Source organism: Hyaena hyaena, unplaced genomic scaffold, assembly GCF_003009895.1.
Source record: "Hyaena hyaena isolate Hyena2069 unplaced genomic scaffold, ASM300989v1 scaffold_582, whole genome shotgun sequence".
Classification (NCBI taxonomy): domain Eukaryota; kingdom Metazoa; phylum Chordata; class Mammalia; order Carnivora; family Hyaenidae; genus Hyaena; species Hyaena hyaena.
In genome coordinates, this window is record NW_024081214.1 from 552,906 (window position 1) to 571,252 (window position 18,347).

An 18,347-nucleotide genomic window follows, 5' to 3' on the forward strand; every position below is an offset into this window, starting at 1 on the left:
ACTTTTGGGTCCACTTCTGAGTTCTCAATTCTGTTCCATTGGTTTATGTGTCTGTTTTTGTGCCAATACCATACTGTCTTGATGATGACAGCTTTGTAGTAGAGGCTAAAGTCTGGGATGGTGATACCTCCCATTTTGGTTTTTTTTTTTTTCAGTATTGCTTTGGCTATTCGGGGTCTTTTGTGGTTCCATACAAATTTTAGGATAGTTTGCTCTAGTTTTGAGAAGTATGCTGGTGCAATTTTGATTGGGATTGCATTGAATGTGTAGAATGCTTTGTGTGGTAATGACATTTTAACTATATTTATTCTTCCTATCCATGAGCATGGATTCTTTTTCCATTTCTTTGTGTCTTCTTCAATTTCCTTCATAAGTTTTCTATAGTTTTCATCATATAGATCTCTTGTTTCCATGGTTAGGTTTATTCCTAGGTATTTTATGGTTTTTTGTGCAATTGTGAATGGGATCAGCTTCTTGATTTCTCTTTCTGTTGCTTCATTGTTGGTGTATAAAAATGCAACCGATTTCTGTACGTTCATTTTGTACCCTGCAACTTGGCTGAATTCTTGGATCAGTTCCAGTAGGCTTCTGGTGGAGTCTGTCGGGTTTTTGATGTAGAGTATCATGTCATCTGCGAAAAGTGAAAGTTTGACTTCTTCTTGGCCAATTCTGATGCCTTTGATTTCCTTTTGTTGTCTGATGGCTGATGCTAGGACTTCCAGCCCTATGTTAAACAACAGTGGTGAGAGTGGACATCACTGTCATGTTCCTGATCTCAGAAGAAAAGCTCTCAGTTTTTCCCTGTTGAGGATGCTGTTAGCTGAGGGCTTCTCATAGATGGCTTTTATGATGTTTAAGTAGGTTCCTTCTATCCCAACTTTCTCTATAGTCTTTATTAAGAAGGGATGCTGTATTTTGTCAAATGCTTTTTCTGCATCTATCGACAGGATCATATGGTTTTTATCTTTTCTTTTATTGATGTGATGTATCACATTGATTGATTTGCAAATGTTGAACCAGCCCTGTAACCCATAATGAATCCCACTTGATCTTGGTGGATAATTCTTTTTATGTGCTGTTGGATTCGAGCTGCAAGTATATTGTTGAGGATTTTTGCATCCGTATTCATCGAGGATATTGGCCTGTAGTTCTCGTTTTCAGCTGGATCTCTGTCTGGCTTGGGAATCAGAGTGCTGCTGGCTTCATAAAATGAGTCTGGGAGTTCTCCTTCAGTTTCTATTTTTTGGAATAGCTTGAGAAAAATTGGTATTAGTTTTGTTTTAAACGTCTGGTAGAATTCCCCAGGGAAGCCATCAGGTCCTGGACTCTTATTTGTTGGGAGATTTTTGATCACTGATTTGATTTCCTCACTAGTTATGGGTCTGTTCAGATTTCTTATCTCTTCCCATGTGAATTTTGGTAGTGGGTGGGCGTTTAGGATTTGTCCATTTCTTCTAAGTTGTCCAATTTGTTGGCATATAATTTTTCATAGTATTCCCTGATAATTGCCTGTATTTCTGAGGGGTTGGTTGTAATAAATCCATTTTCATTCATGACTTTGTCTATTTGGGTGCTCTGTCTTTTCTTTTTGAGAAGCCTGGCTAGAGGTTTGTCAATTTTGTTTATTTTTTCAAAGAACCAACTCTTGGTTTCATTGATCCATTCAATTGTTTCTTTGGTGTCTATGTTGTTTATTTCTGCTCTGACTTTTACTATTTCTCTTCTTCTACTGGGTTTAGGGAGTTCTTGTTGCTCTGCCTCTATTTCCTTTAGGTGAGCTGTTAGATTTTGGACTTGCGCTTTTTCTAATCTCTTGAAATAGGCCTGGAGAGCAATGTACTTTGCTCTTAGGACTGCCTTTGCCGCATCCCATAGAGTTTGAATTGTTGTATTTTCATTTTCATTTGTTTCCATATATTTTTTCATCTCTAATTGCCTGATTGGCCCATTCATTCTTTAGAAGGGTGTTCTTTAACCTCCATGTTTTTGGAGGTTTTCCAGACTTCTTCCTGTGTTTGATTTCAAGTTTCAAAGCATTGTGATCTGACAGTGTGCATGGTATGATCTCTATTCTTTTACATTTATTGAGGGCTGCTTTATGTCACAGTATGTGATCTATCTTGGAGAATGTGCCATGCGCCCTTGAGAAGAAAGTAAATTCCCTGGCCTCAGGATGTAAAGTTCTAAATATATCCGTCAGATCCATCTGGTCCAACGTGTCTTTCAAGTCCATTATTTCTTTAGTGATTTTCTGTCTGGTTGACCTATCCATTGCTGTAAGCGGAGTATTGAAGTCCCCTGCTATTAGCACATTCTTATCTAGAAGCTTGTTTTTGTTTGTAATTGTTTTAAATATTTAGGTGCTCCTAATCAGAGAACTCGAGATGCTGGCGAGGATGTGGAGAAATGGGCACCCTCCTACACTGTTGGTGGGAATGTAAACGGGTACAGCCCCTCTGGAAAACAGTGTGGAGGTTCCTCAGGAAACTAACAATAGAACTCCCCTATGACCCAGCAATAGCACTGCTAGGAATTTACCCAAGGGATACAGAAATGCTGAGGCATAGGAGCACATGTACCCCAATGTTCATAGCAGCACTCTCCACAATAGCTAAAACATGGAAAGAGCCTAAGTGTCCATCAACAGATGAATGGATCAAGAAGATGTGGTTTATCTATACCATGGAATACTACATGGCAATGAGAAACAATGAAATCTGGCCATGTGTAGCAACATGGATGGACCTTGAGGGTGTTATGCTGAGCGAAATAAGTCAGGCAGAGAAGGACAAATATCATATGTGTGCACGTATAGGAGGATTAGGAGGAACTTGACGGAGGAACAAGGGGGAGAAGAAGGGCGGAAATGGTGGGGGAAAGGGAGAGAGGCAAACCATGAGAGACTCTTGAATGCTGACAAAAACTGAGGACTGATGGATGTGGGGGGGAGGGGGGATGGGCATGGAGGAGGGCACTTTGGGGATGAGCACTGAGTATTATGTGGAAACTAATTTGACAATAAACTATTTGTAAGAAAATAAAATAAAATAAAATAAAATTAACATGGAAAAAAAATAAAAAAAAATAATAAAATAAATAAATAAATAAATATTTAGGTGCTCCCATATTCGGTGCATAGACATTTATGATTGTTAGTTCTTCCTGATGGATAGACCCTGTAATTATTATGTAATGCCCTTCTTCATCTCTTGTTGTTGTCTTTAATTTAAAGTCCAGTTTGTCTGATATAAGTATAGCTACTCTGGCTTTCTTTTGATTTCCAGTAGCATGATATATATTTCTCCATCCCCTGCTTTTAATCTGAAGGTATCTTCCAGTCTAAAATGAGTTTCTTGTAGACAGCATATAGATGGATTTTGTTTTTTTATCCATTCTGCTGCCCTATGTCTTTTGATTGGAGCATTCAGCCCATTTACATTCAGTGTTATTATTGAGATATATGGGTTTAGAGTCTTTGTGTCCTTTGTGGGGTTCATGTTTGTGGTGTTGTCTCTGGTATCTTTGTTCCTTGCAACATTTCCTTCAGAGCGTCCCCCTCAGGATTTCTTGTAGGGCTGGCTTAGTGGTGACAAGTTCTCTCAATTTCTGTTTATTTGGAAAGAATTTTATCTCTCCTTCTATTTTGAATGACAGGCTTGCTGGATAGAGGATTCTTGGTTGCATATTTTTACTGTTCATCACATTGAAGATCTCCTGCCATTCCTTTCTGGCCTGCCAAGTTTGAGTAGATAAGTCTGTCACCACTCTGATAGGTTTGCGTTTGTATGTTAGGGCCCTTTTCTCCATAGCTGCTTTCAAAATTTTCTCTTTGTCCTTATATTTTGCCATTTTTACTATGATACGCCTTGCAGAAGGTCGATTCAAATTACGTCTGAGGGGAGTCCTCTGAGCCTCTTGTATTTCAACGTTTACTTCTTTCCCAGGTTGGGGAAGTTCTCTGCTATAACTTATTCCAGGACTCCTTCAGCACCTTTCCCCCTGTCTTCCTCTTCTGGGATTCCTATGATATGGATATTGTTGCATTGACCGTGTTGCTGAGCTCTCGAATTCTTCTTTCCTGTTCCTGGATCAGTTTGTCTCTTTTTTTGTCAGCTTCTTGTTTTTCTATAATGGTGTCTTCTAAATCACTTATTCTCCTTTCTGCCTCTTCAATCCATGCATTGGAGGCCTCTAATTTATTATGTATCTCATTTATCCCATTTTTTAATTCTTCATGCCTATTTTTATTCTCCATTTTGTCTGTAGTCATAGTTTCCTTGATGTCCCCTATGCTTTTTTCAAGCCCAGCTATTAATTTTATGATTATTATTCTAAAATCTTGTTCAGTGATGCTGCTGATATCTGTTTTGAGCAGTTCATTAGCTGTCAATTCTTCTTGGAATTTCTTTGGAGGAGAGCTTTTTCATTTTGTCATTTTAGTTAGCTTTCTGGCTCTTGTTAGTTTTAAAGACCTGTTATGCTCTCTGCACCTGTGAGAGCTGCTGTATCCAAGAAGACTCTTTGACTGTCCAGGGCCTATCCTTTCAGAGAGTGTTTTTTGAATGGTATCTCTTGGTGTCTCCTGTTGAGACCTTGGTTATTTTGTTTTCCTACTTGTAGTGATATTTGGGACTCTCCACCATGTGTACTTTGGCTTGTTTCTTGAGGTAGCCCTGGAGAAGAAAACAGACTGACAAACACACAGGGAGCAGGAGCACACAAACACACAGACAAACCCGACTAACATGCAAACCAAGAGGGAAAGCGAAAAAGTTAAAAGATGGAGGAGGGAGGGCGAATAATAGAAATTAAAAAAATACATAAAAAGGTCAAAAGGAATAAAGGAAAAAAGAATACCAATGGACAAAGAACGGTTTATAGCATATAACCGGATTTCCCAGCTACAATTAAATAGCCGGGTGTATGCAGTGCTGGCTGAAGAGCATGGAGACAGAGAGAGAAGACAGGATGGGGATGTGGCAAAATTGGAAATAGAATGAACAGGCAGAAGGGATAAGAAGCTTTTTACAAAGAGTTAAAGGGTGGAATGTGGTTGGGTAGGTGAGAGAAGGACGCTGGTGTTACCCAGAGAAACTACATAGTCTAATTACTCCTGAGAGAAAGAGATGAAAAGGTCGGAAGGTGTAGAATTTACATCTACAGAATGGACTAAATGTGACTGTTTAAGCAAGCCGGTGACCAGAGTTAATCAGGTCAGTGTTCTGGGGAAAAAAAGAAAGGAAGAAAAAAGAAAAAAAAAAAAAAAGGGAGGAGGGCACCTCTCAGGCAGGGATGGGCGTGGCGGGATGCAATGCCTCAGGCGGGAGCTCTGCCTCGGCGGTTGGGGGGAGGAGAGAGACGGTGCTCCAGTCCCTTCTTGAACCAAGCGCTGCACCTCCCTTTTTTGGGCGTGTCAACTTCCAGGGCCAGGGGTGCAGCCAAAGTTTGTTGTGCTCTTCAACCTGGGCCAGTCCCAGCCTCCAAATCCCAGTCCAAGTGCCCCGCTGAATTTGCCGCAGGCGATCCCTTCAGGGCAGTTCCAAGCCTCCTGCCTAGCTCTGGGGGTGGAGCCAGAAGCCGCTGCTCCCTTCTCCTCCGGGTCAGGCTGGGGGGCCTGGGCGGGGCGGGGCGGGGCCTTGCCTGCCGGGTGCGCCAAGCCCGCTGGAGTGAGGAAAACCAGGTCCCTCTGTGTCTCGGCACCCAAAACACGAACTCGCGGGCAAATCTCCCAGTTTTTAGCTCTTTGCCTTCCCTCTAGAGCTCCAGCCAGCCAGGAGCGCGGACGCCCGGTGCCTGCGCGCGGCTCCTCCAGGGGTCCAAGCCCGCCAGGAGGGCAATGGCGGCAGGCGCGCAGCTTCTCCCCGCCAGCCAGGAGCCCGCACAAAGAACCAGTCCATGAGCGCCTCCCCTCGGGGCGAGTTGGAGCGTGGGGACCTGGCCCGCAGGTATTTTGTGGGCAAGGTCTTTATATGCCCGAGCGGAGGTTTTTCCCCCAGAGCGGAGGTTTTTCTGTTTCAGACTCTCTCTCTTTCCCCTCTCACTCCTGCAGAGGGGGATCGTCCCGTCCCTGGAGTCTCCGATCCCAGCCCGATTTTATCTTCCCCAGTTCGCACTCACGTTAGAAGCCTTTCTCAGTGGATTCTGCGTCCTTTTTCTCCCAAGCTCTTGGGTTTCATAAGGTTTCCTATGGCTTCAGATCTTTTCCGTGTGAGGCATGGGCGCGAGTGCAAGTACGGAGCTCCCTACTTCTCCGCCATCTTGCCAAAAATGTTTTAAAAAAACCCAGACTCTTAACTACAAAGAACAAACTGGTGGTTGCCAGAGGTGGAGTGGGGAAATGAGTGAAATAGATAAAAGGATTAAGAGGTACAAACTTCTAGTAAAAAAATAAATAAGTCACATAAATGAAAAGTACAGCATAGGGAATATAGTAAGATTGTAGTAACATTATTTAGTAACAGCTGGTGACTATACGTATTGTGGTGAGCGCTGAGTAATGTACACATTTGATGAAGCATCATATTGTTTACCTGAAACTAATATAACACTGAATGTTATATTTCAAAAAGAAAAGGCACTTTTCCAGGTAGTCTTAGAAAACTTGCCTGTATAATTACTACCTATGAACCAAGAACACTATAATGAAATAGAGGAGATTTTTTTTTACATACTTAAGAACAAATCTTTATAGCATTAAAGTAAAACTCAGAATCCAGCACTTCTGTGAATGGTGGACCACTTTAAAGCACCTGAAGGACTAAGAATGAAGCTTAAAAGAACAAATCTAAGCCAGACTGATGACTCTAAGGCTCACCTCTTTGAGGAAAGCGTTATACATGCCAACATTTTTTTAGTTTTCCAAATACCACACATACCTAAATATTGGCCACAGGTATTTCCAAATATATTTCCAAAATATTGGCCACAGACACATGTTATTTGAAAAAAACTTTGAAGTTAGTAATTTTTAATTTAGCCATGACAGTAATGACCATTTATTGACTTTGACCATCACATGAACTTTATGAGGCAGACTAGATATGTTTTATGGTTGTTAATTGGTATCATTACCCTTTTAACAGACAATATAACTGAGGCTTAGGGACATGCACATGACTAGCAAAGTTTACGTGGCTATTAAGTGGAAGAGATGGGAACAGAACTCTGATCTTGGGACTTGTAGAACAGTGTGCTCTACATTAATTTATGCTGCCGGTTTTGTTTTTTTTTTAATAAAATGGATTTCAGTGTAATGCAGTTCAGTTCAAGACATCATAACTGTCCATCATCTTTAGCTAGACTATGAAATTTCAGCTTGGATAACTGAATTGTGCTCAAAAACATTTCTCTATGATGATGGATGGTATATGATAGATGAAACAGAATTACCTTGGATGAACAGCTAGAAAAACAACCAGAATGGCCACTAGGAAAATGTTCAAAATGTCTGTTTAAACAGAAAACTATAGTTATGAGTTATGAAAATTTATTTATGGATATGATTTGCCATACCAGGATCCTTGTACTTCTGGTACATATAGCATCTTCAGTGAAACTGAAAAGACTTTTTTTCCCTGAAGACACTTTACTGCCACTTGTCAGAAAATTATAAAATACTCTAATATGCTAGATCTGTGTTAAGATTGGCATTCTCTCCAATGGGATGTCTTGTAATGTTCAAACTGCATGGCTATAGTAGGTGGCCATGTACCAAATTCTCCTCAAAATAGTAGCTCAGATACTTCCTGAGTCTCTAAGTGTGAAAAGTCACTTGCCAGTCCAAATTAAAAAATTACCATGACAGGGAAAGGAGATTTTGGTAAGAAAATGGGAATGAGAAATCAGGATAATTGGAAGCAGTTTGGCAGAATGTAGATAAAAATTTTAAAAGGGAGTATGTTAATAGGTTATTATTGAGACACCTAAAATGTTTTTAAATCCTAGGAAAAAAAAGAGAAGGCTGAACAATCTCCTTTTCCCCTAAGTCTTCGGCAGCCTATAGCAGCCAAAAACTATATCCACATGGACATGTTTGAATTTCAGAAATTCAAAGTCTCTAAACTATAGAGCTTTCACCCATGAAATATATTGAATCAAGTAATTAACTTGAAGGCTGGTTCTGCCATTTTAACTAAATAGTCACAGACAAATCTCTGGTCCTCTCTGGGCCTCAGTGTCCTCATTTGTAAAAAGGGGGCATTATTCTAAATAATCACGAAGACCTTTTTCAGTTCTAAATTTCTATGACTATATATTCCTGTAAGCCAGCTAGTGAAATGGGTGCTTTCAGAACAGAAAACCACTAAAAACTCAGTGTGCCGCTCCTTGTCATGAAGGCAGTGGGTAAGAAGTACCATGGAATCTAGGTGTCCCAGTTCCTCTTCCTTCTTGGCAGCATTTACTCTCATGTGCTCAGGTATCTTATAGTCTGGGGCTGTCTTCAGATTGAAGTCTCCCATATACACCTGGGCCTCTTTGATGGCTTGGACATCTTTGGGATCTTCATAGTCATCCAGAGGTTTACTCTTGTACCTATCAGAAAAATAGGCAACCCAGCCACAAATGTAACAATAAACTTCAGTTTGTCTACTATATGTATATAATCAAATTCAGTCATAAAGCAAAAGTATAATTCTGAGTGTGTGGTACTACTATTGTCCACAGAGCCCAAGCATTTTTTTTAAGTTAATGACTACAGACTTTCCACAGCTTACGACAGGGTTATGTAGCAATAATTGAAAATATCATACAATGAAAATGTATTCAATATACCTAACCTACTTAACATAGTCTAGCCTAGCCCACCTTAAACATCAGCCTACATTTGGGCAAAATTATCAAATACAAAGGCCATTTTACAATAAAGTGTTGAATATCTCATGTAATTTATTGACCACTGTACTGAAAGTGAAAAAACAGAATGGTTGTTAACTACAACTCCCAGTAAATTTATAAGAACTTAAATCATGCAAACTATTTTCTATGATTGCAAAATGTTAAATTAGAAATCAAAAATATTTTTAAACCTGTGAATATTTGGAAATTAAACAGCATACTTAAAAATAAACCTCAATCAACAAGAAATAACAGGGATATTAGAAAATATTTTGGAATGAATAATGATAAAGATACAGCAGAACTTAGGAAACAAAGCTCAGTTTCATTTATACTTTAAATTCATACCTCAATTTAAACTGTAAATGTTTATAAGTAGAAAAGAAGAAATGTATAAGATCAAAGCTTACAGCTTAAACTTTAAGAAGAAAATAATTAACTAAACCCAAATTAATTAGAATAAAGGAAATGACATAGAACAGAGAAATCAATGACATAGAAAGCTGACAAGCACTATTCCTAAAAAGTCTATAACCAAAAGTTAGTTCCTTGAAGAGATTAATAAAATTGATAAATCTTTGGCTGGAATTGTCAAGACAAAGACAATACAAATTCATGATATCAAGAATAAAACAGGGGGAAACAGATACTACAGAAACTAAGGCAAGAGTATGAACTATTTTACGCCAATAAATTTGATAACCTAGATGAAATTCACAAATTCCTTAAAAGACACAAATTACCTAAATTGACCCAAGAGGAAATACAAAATCTGAGTAGCACTATAACAATGAAAAATTGGAATTTGTATTTATAAACTTCTCTCAAAGAATAGTCCATGTCTAGATGGCTTCACTGATAAGTTCTATCAAATATTTAAGAAATAAAAAAAAAAAAAATTTAAGAAATAAATACTATGAAGCCCACACAAAGTCTTCCAGAAAATAAAGAAGGAAAACTTCTCATCTTATTTTCTGAAACTAGTATTACCCTGATAACAAACCAGAAAAGATATTACATAACACTAAAACTAGAGACAAATATTCTTCATTTAGAAAGATACAAAAGTCTCTAACAAAATACCAGCAAACCAAATCCAGCAATATATATTCTTGGAAAATATCAAAAGCCTATTTTCCTGTTTATTAAGACATGATTGGCACATAATATTATATTAGTTTAGGGTGTACAATATAATGATTTCATACATGTATCTATTACAAAATGTCTGTCACAATAAATTTAGTTAACATTGATCCACACAGTTACAATTTTTTCTCTTGTGATGAGAACTTTTAATGTTTTTATTATTTTTGAGAGAGAGAGAGAGAGAGAGAGAGAGAGCAACAGAGCATGAGCCCAGGAGCGGCATAGAGAGAGGGAGACACAGAATCCAAAACATCTGCAGGCTCCAAGCTGAGCCCAACTCAAGGGTTGAACTCAGTAACTGTGAGGTCATGACCCGAGCCAAAGTTGGACACTTAGCTGACTGAGCCATCCTTTGTGATGAGGCCTTTTAAGACCTACCTTCTTAGTAACTTTCAAATATACAATATTGTTAACTACAGTCATCATATTGTATACTACATCTCCAGACCTTATCTATTTATAACTGGATGTTTGTACCATTTGACCACCTTCACCCATTTCTCTATCCCCAACTGCCTACCTCTAGCAGTCACCAATCTGTCCTGTCTTAATGAGTTCAGATTTGTTATATTCAACATATAAGGAAGATCACACAGTATTTATTTTCCTCTGACTTATTTCACTTAGTATATGCCCTCAAAGTCCATTTGTATCATTGCAAATGGAAGCATTTTTCTCTTTTTAAGGCTGAATAGTACTCCATCATATATAGTACCATAACTTCTTTATTCAACCACTAATGGAGACTTAGGTTGTTTCTATTTCTCAACTATTGTTGTTAAGGCTGCAATAAACATGGTAGTGCAGATATCTCTTCTAAGTCCCATTTTCATTTTCTTTGGCTGTATACCCAGAAATGAGATTGCTGGGCTCTATATGGTAGTCTTATTTTTGATTTTTAAAGAAAATGCCGTACTGTTTTCCATAGTGGCTGCACCAATTTATGTTCTCATCAGCACTGCACAAGGTTTCCTTTTCTCCACATTTTTGCCAATACTTATCTCTTACCTTTTGGTGATAGGTATTAAACAGGTGTGAGGTGATATTGTGATTTTGATTTGCATTTCCCTGATGATTAGTGATGTTCCACACCTTTTCATGTACCTGATGGCCTTTTGTAGGTCTCCTTTGAAAACGGTCCACCTAGGTTCTCTGCCCACATTTAAATCTGTTTGGGTTTTGTTGTTGTTGTTGTTGTTTTTGTTGTGTTTTTGGGTTTTTTGCTATTAAGTTGTAAGGCTTCTCCATATATTTTGGATATTAACCCCTTATCACATATATGATTGTGAATATATTCCCTAAGTTGCCCTTTCATTTTTTTTGATGGCCACCTTTACTGTACAAAAGTTTTTTTTTTTAATTGTTTAATGTTTATTTTTGAGAGAAACAGAGCATGAGCAAGGGAGGGAGGGCAGAGATAGGAAGACACAGAATACGAAGCAGGCTCCAGGCTCTGAGCTGTCAGCACAGAGCCTGACAGGCAGCTTAAACTCACAAACTGTGAATCATGACCTGAGCCGAAGTCAGACGTTTAACCAACTGAGCCACCCAGGTGCTCTTGTACAGAAACTTTTTAGTTTGATGTAGTTGCACTTATTTATTTTCATTTTTGTTGCCTTTGCTTTTGGTGTCAAACCTAAAAAGTCATTGCCAAGACCAATGTTGAGGGTCTTACCACCCAGGTCTTTTTCCAGGAGTTTTATGGTTTTGAGTCTTACATTCAAGTTGTTAATTCTTTTGCATTAATTTTCATGTATGATGAGAGATACTGGTCCAGTGTCATTCTTTTGTATGTGGCAATTCAGTTCTCCCAACTCCATTTACTGGAGAGACTGTCCTTTCCCCATTATATATTCTTGGCCCCTTGTCTTAAATTGAATGGGTTTATTTCTAGTCTCTATTCATTTTCATTAATTGGATGTCTTTTTATGCTATGCCATACTGTTTTGATTGCTATAGCTCTGTAATATAGTTTGAAGTCAAGAAGTGTATCTCTAACTTTGTTTTTATTTCTCAAAATGGCTTTAGCTATTTAGGGTCTTTTGTGGTTCCATGCAATTTTTTAGGATTTCTTTTACTATTTCTCTGAAAATGCCATTGGAATTTTGATAGTGATTGCTGAAGCTATAAATTCTTTTGGATAGTATAGACATTTTAACAATATTAAGATATTTCACTTTTATTGATGTCTTCTTAATTTCTTTTATCAAAGTGTACAGATATTTCATCTCCTTTGTTAAATTTATTCCTATGTATTTTATTCTTTTTGATGCTATTATGATCAGATTGTTTTCCTAATTTCTCTGATAGTTCATTGGTAGTATGTAGAAGCACAACTGATTTTTGTATATTTATTGTATCTTGCCACTTTACTGAATTCATTTATTAGTTCTAATAATATTTTGGTGGAGTCTTTAGGATATATAGGATATATTTTATATACATATATATAAAATATGTTATCTGCAAATAGACAGATGTACTTCTTCCTTCCCAATTGGATTTATTTTATTTTTACTTTTTATTTATCTATTTGTTTTGTCCTAACTATTCTAGCTAGGACTTATACCACTATATTGAAAACAAGTGGCAAGAGTGAATATCTTTGCTCCTGATTTCAGCGGGGAAGCTTTCTGCTTTTCACCATTGAATATGATGTTAGCTGTCAGCTTGTCATATTGGGGCCTTTATTTTGCTGAGGTATGTTTCTGCTATATCAAGTTTAATGAGAATTTTTATCATGAGTAGATGTTGAATTTTGTTAAATGCTTTTTCTCCGTCTATTGAGATGATCATATGATTTTTGATTCCTTGCTCAACCACAAAGGTCTGAGAGACAACAGCTCAGGCCAGGCTAATGTAGTTCAAGATGGCAATATAGAAAGACCTTGAACTCAACTCTTCCACAGACACACCAAATCTATACTTACTTTTAAAGCAATTCCTTCTGAAGAAGAACTGAGAACTGAGTAGCTTCTCCATAACAAAAAATATACACCACACAGAGAACAGCAAGAGAGATGAAAACACAGTAACAAAGGGAACTTTGCTTTGTTGAAGGTTAATTGGCCATATAGCTGTGGTTTCATTTCTGGGTTTTTTATTCTGTTCTATTTATCTGTATGTCTGTTTTTGTGCCAGTACCCTACTGTCTTGATCAATACAGCTTTGTAAAAAACTTGAAGTCTGGAATTGTGATGCCTTCAGCTCTGCTTTTCTTTTTTCAGGATTGTTTCGCCTATTCAGGGTCTTTTGTGTTTCCACACAAACTTTAGGATTGTTTGTTCTAGCTCTGTGAAAAATGCTAGTGGTATTTTGGTAGGGATCGCATTAAATGTGTAGACTGCTTTGGGTGTGTGACATGTTAACAATATTTATTCTACCAATCCATAAGCATGGAATGTTTTTCCATATCTTTGTGTCATCTTCAGTTTCTTTCATCAATGTTTTTAGTTTTCAGAGTACAGATATTTTACCTCTTTGGTTAGGTTATTCCTAGGTATCTTATAGTTTTAGTGCAGTTGTGAATGGGACTAATTCCTTGAGTTCTTTTTCTGCTGCTTTATAATTGGTATATAGAAATGCAACAGATTTCTGTACACTGATTTTGTATCCTGTGACTTTACTGAATTTATATATCAGTTCTAGCAATTTTGGGGTGGACTCTTGGATTTTCTATGTAGATTGTCATGCCATCTGCAAATAGTGAAAGTATGACTTCTTCCTTGCCAATTTGGATGTCTTTTATTTCTTTGTGTTGTCTGATTGCTGTGGATAGGAATTTAACAAAACAAAACAAACAAATAAACATAGGTGGGGAAAAAAAGGGAGGAAAACCAAAAAACAGTCTTAACTATAGAGAAGAAACTGATGATTACCAGAGGGGAAGTAGGTAGAGGGATGGGTTAATTAGGTGACGAGGATTAAGGAGGGCATTAATGGGGATCAATGGGCTAATTAAGGAGGGCACTTGTTGTAATGAGTGCCAGGTGCTGTATGTAAATGTCGAATCACTATATTGTACACCTGTAACCAATATTATACTGTATGTTAACTGGAATTTAAGTTAAAACTTGCAAGAAAATAAAAACTACTATAGGCTAATATCCCTGATAAACACAGATACAAAAATCCTCAACTAAATATTAGCAAACTGAATTCAACAATACATTAAGAGGATGTTTACCAAATCAAGTAGGATTTATTTTGAGGATGCAAGGGTGGTTCTATATTCACAAACTAATCAATGTCATTCACTGCATTAACAAAATAAAGGATAAAGATCATATGATCGTCTCAATAGGTTCAGAAAAAGCATCGGACAAAATTCACCATCCACCCATGATAAGAACTCTCAACAAAGTGACTGTAGAGGGAACATACCTATACATAATAAAGGTATATATGAAAAACCCATGGCTAACATCATACTCAATGGTAAAAACTAAGAGCTTTTCCTCTAAGATAAGGAACAAGAGAGAGAGGGAGATGTCCACTCTCAGACCTTTTATTCAGCTTAGTATTGGAAGCCCTAACCACAGTATTCATTTAAGAAAATGTATCCAAATATGTAAGGAAGAAGCAAAACTGTCACTATTTGCAGATTTTATGATGCTATACATAGAAAAACCTCAAAACTCCATCAAAAACTATTAGAAGTAATAAATGAATTTAATAAAGCCATGGGATAATGAATTAATATAGGGCAATTTGTTGCATTTTTATACACTAAGAACAAAGTATCAGAAAGAGAAATTTAAGAAAACACTACAGAGAATGTAGATGAAAAGAATTATCATGCACTCTTGTTAAGAATGCAAATGAGTGCAACCACTGTGGAAAACAGTATGGATATTCCTCAAAAAATAAAAAATAGAAATACCTTACAATAAAATAATTCCACTACTGGGTGTTTACCCAAAGAAAACAAAACACTAATTTAAAAAGATAAGGGCACTCCTAAATTTATTGCAGTATTATTTACAAAAAGAATTATGGCAGCAACCTAAGTGTCCATCCATAGATGATGAATTAAGTGGTACCATATAAACATACACACACACACACCACATACAAGGGAATATTACTCGTCCATAAAAAAGAATGTGATCTTGCCATTTCCAACAACATGGATAGACCTAGAGGCCATTATGCTAAATGAAATAAGTCAGACAGAGAAATACAAATATATATTCACTTTTATGTGGAATCTAAAAAGCAAGTGTACAAATGACAAGAAAGCAAAAACAGATCCATAGGTACAGAAAACAAACTATGGTTTCCAGAGCAGACAGGGGTGGGGAATTGGCCAAAATAGATGAATGGGAGTAGAAGGTTCAGGCTTGCAATTATGGAATGTAGAAGCTACAGGGATGAAAAGTACACCATAGGCAATACAGTCAATGGTGTTGTAATAGTGTTGTATGGAGACAGATAGTAGCTACACCTATGAGCATTGCATAATGTATAGTGTTGTTGAATTGCTATGTTGTATACTTGAGTGTGTCAACCACACTTCAGTTAAAAAATAAGAGTTAAACAGAGTTAGCCTATCAGACCCAGCAAATCCAGATACCTAGGTATCTATCCAAGAGAATTGAAAAGACATGTCTACACAAAAAGTACACAAATGTTAACAGTAACATTCTTCATAATTGTGAGACAGTAGAAATAATCCAAATGTGTTTCAACTGATGAACTGATAAATGTGACAGGGATTATTTATTATTCATAAAAAGGAATGAAGTATAGAGGTGCATAGGTGGCTCAGTCAGTTAAGTGTCCAACTCTTGGTTTTGGCTCAGGTCATGATCCACAATTTGAGAGTTCAAATCTCCCATCAGGCTCTGATGGAGCCTACTTGGGATTCTGTCTCCCTCTGTCTCTGTCCCTCTACCCCTCTCTCTCTCCAAATGATAAATAAATATTAACAATATCATTTTTAAAAAAGGAGTGAAATATACATGTTACAACATGAAGTCAAAAGACATACTAAGTGAAAAAAGCCAGTCACAAAGACCCCAGAATCCATATTTATATAATGTCCAGAATAGACAAATCTATAAGAGACAAAAAGTAATTGCTTAGGGCTAAGAATGGGAGTTTGGGAAAATGGAGAGTAACTGACAATGAGTAGAGCTTTTGTAGGAGGGAGGATAATGATATTAGAAAATAGTGATAATGGTTACAAAAGCCTGAATATACAAAAAAAAAAAAAAGAGCCCCACATTGAATTGGACAGGAAATGGGCAAATTGTATGATATTTTGAGGAACTTATTGATTTCTTCCAGGTGGTCCAATTTTGTGGTGCATAAAAATATTCAATCTACCAAGACCAAATCATGAAGAAACAAAATCGGAGCAGGTCAGTTACTAGTAAGAAGACTGAATCAGTGATCAAAAACCTCCCAACAAACAAAAGCCCAGGACCATGTGGTTTCACTGGTGAGTTATGTCAAATATTTAAAGAATTAATACAAATTCTGCTCAAACTCTTCCAAAAATAACAAAAGAGGAGGGAACAACCAGAATTTATGAGGCCAGCATTAGCTTGATACCAAAACCAGACATGAATACTACAAAAAAATTCCAGCAATATTTTTAAAAGGAGAATACACCATGATCAAGTGAAATTTACCCTAGGAATGGTGATTTAACATTTGAAATCAGTAACTATGACCCCCAATATTAAAGAATAAAATTTTAAAAGCATTGGTCACTTCAGTATGCATATAAAAATTATTTGATAAAATTCAACACCTATCCTTGATAAAAATAATAAATTAAAATTTTTTTAATGAACTAAGAAAAAAAGGGAATTTCCTCAACCTGATACAGTGCTTCTAAAAAGCTGATATCACATTTCATAAAGACTGAAGTTTTCTCCTTAGATTAGGAAAAAGACAAGGATGTTTACCCTCACGATTTTTATTTAACATTGTAACGCATATCCTAGACAGTACAATGAGTCAAAAATAAAAGATATTGGAAAGGAAGAATCTGTTTTACTCACATACAATATGACCATGTTCATAAAAAAGAAAAAAGTTACTAGACCTAGTAAGGGAGCTTAGCAAGATAACTAAATTAAAGATAAATATAATAAAATCAATGGAAAGAATTTCCACCTCTAGAAAGATAGAATAGACTTACACACTCCTATTTTTCCTGGCAAGTGCAAATAAAACCCCTAAACATTATATTTAAAAGCTAAGAGATTTCTGAAAAGTGAAAAGAAGATAGACTACAAAGAACCTTGGGACCCAAGGACATATATGATGGTAAGATCTCTAGACTTTTCTTTTTGCCTCATATATCTCAACTTGGAGTTAAAGAAAATAGCAACTAGAAACACCAAGGGTTTAGACAATAAAAGTCCAACAAAATCTTGCTCTCTCTAGCTAAAGGATCAAGAAAAGAGAATAAGAGTAAGACTGAAAACTTTTAGATAATAAATGCTCTGAACTCTAGCCACACAGCACACATATACACAAATGTGGCCTACCTCTGCCCTGCCAGAAAATGTCAAGTGGGGAGTCTACACTTTTACCACCACCAGACTTTAACAAGGTAACACAACCCCTACAGGGATCACGTTAAAGGTGAGCCCTGGTAACCAGGACTTCATCTCATTGTGAGTATAGAGTATATCCTGCTAAAGTCAGAGAAAGCCAGCTAAAGCAATGTATAAATAAGATTCAGAATTTCATAACATAATACCCCAAATTTCCAGATTATAATAAAAAATAACTTGTCATACAAAGAATCAGGATGATCTTAACTTGAATAAGAAAAGACAACTATTGTTGCCAAACCCCAACATGATAGAGATGTTAGAATAATCTGACAAGGATTTTAAAGCAGCCATCATAAAGTGCTTCAACAAGTAATTAGAAAGATGCTTGAAAGAAATGAAAAAATAGAGTCTCAGAAAGAAATGGAAGATACAAGGAAAAACCAAATGGAAATTTTAGAACTGAAAAGTGCAGTAACAAAAATGAAATTTAATAAATGGACTCAACACCAGAATGGAGGATCCAGAGGAAAGGATCAATAAATTTGAAGATAGAACAACAGAAATTATCTAATATGAACCAAAAATAAAGACACTACAAACAACAAAAATTAAAAAGAAAAAAGCACACAAAACCTCAGGGATCTAACATTTGTGATATTGGCATCCAAGAAAGAAAGGAAAAAGAGAACAGGGCTTCAAAAAACTGTAAGAAATAATAGCTGAAAACTTTCTAAATTTGGTCAGAGGGGAGGGGGGTACAAGCATACAGATTCAAGATGTTTAATGAATCCCAAAAAGGATAAATTAAAAGATGTACCAAGACACATAACAGTCTAACTTCTGAAA

The 18,347-nt window shown here is 36.8% G+C and overlaps 1 protein-coding gene across 1 annotated transcript in view; it reads right to left on the bottom strand.

The window, feature by feature from the left end:
• The window catches only part of CFAP44 (cilia and flagella associated protein 44), a 135,711-nt gene that overhangs the window by 36,791 nt on the left and 80,573 nt on the right, over positions 1 to 18,347 (bottom strand). Inside the window, exon 25 of the mRNA XM_039256627.1 lies at positions 8,355 to 8,532. Coding sequence (XP_039112558.1) covers positions 8,355 to 8,532 — 178 coding nt within the window. The remainder of the gene's footprint in view (positions 1 to 8,354; positions 8,533 to 18,347) is intronic.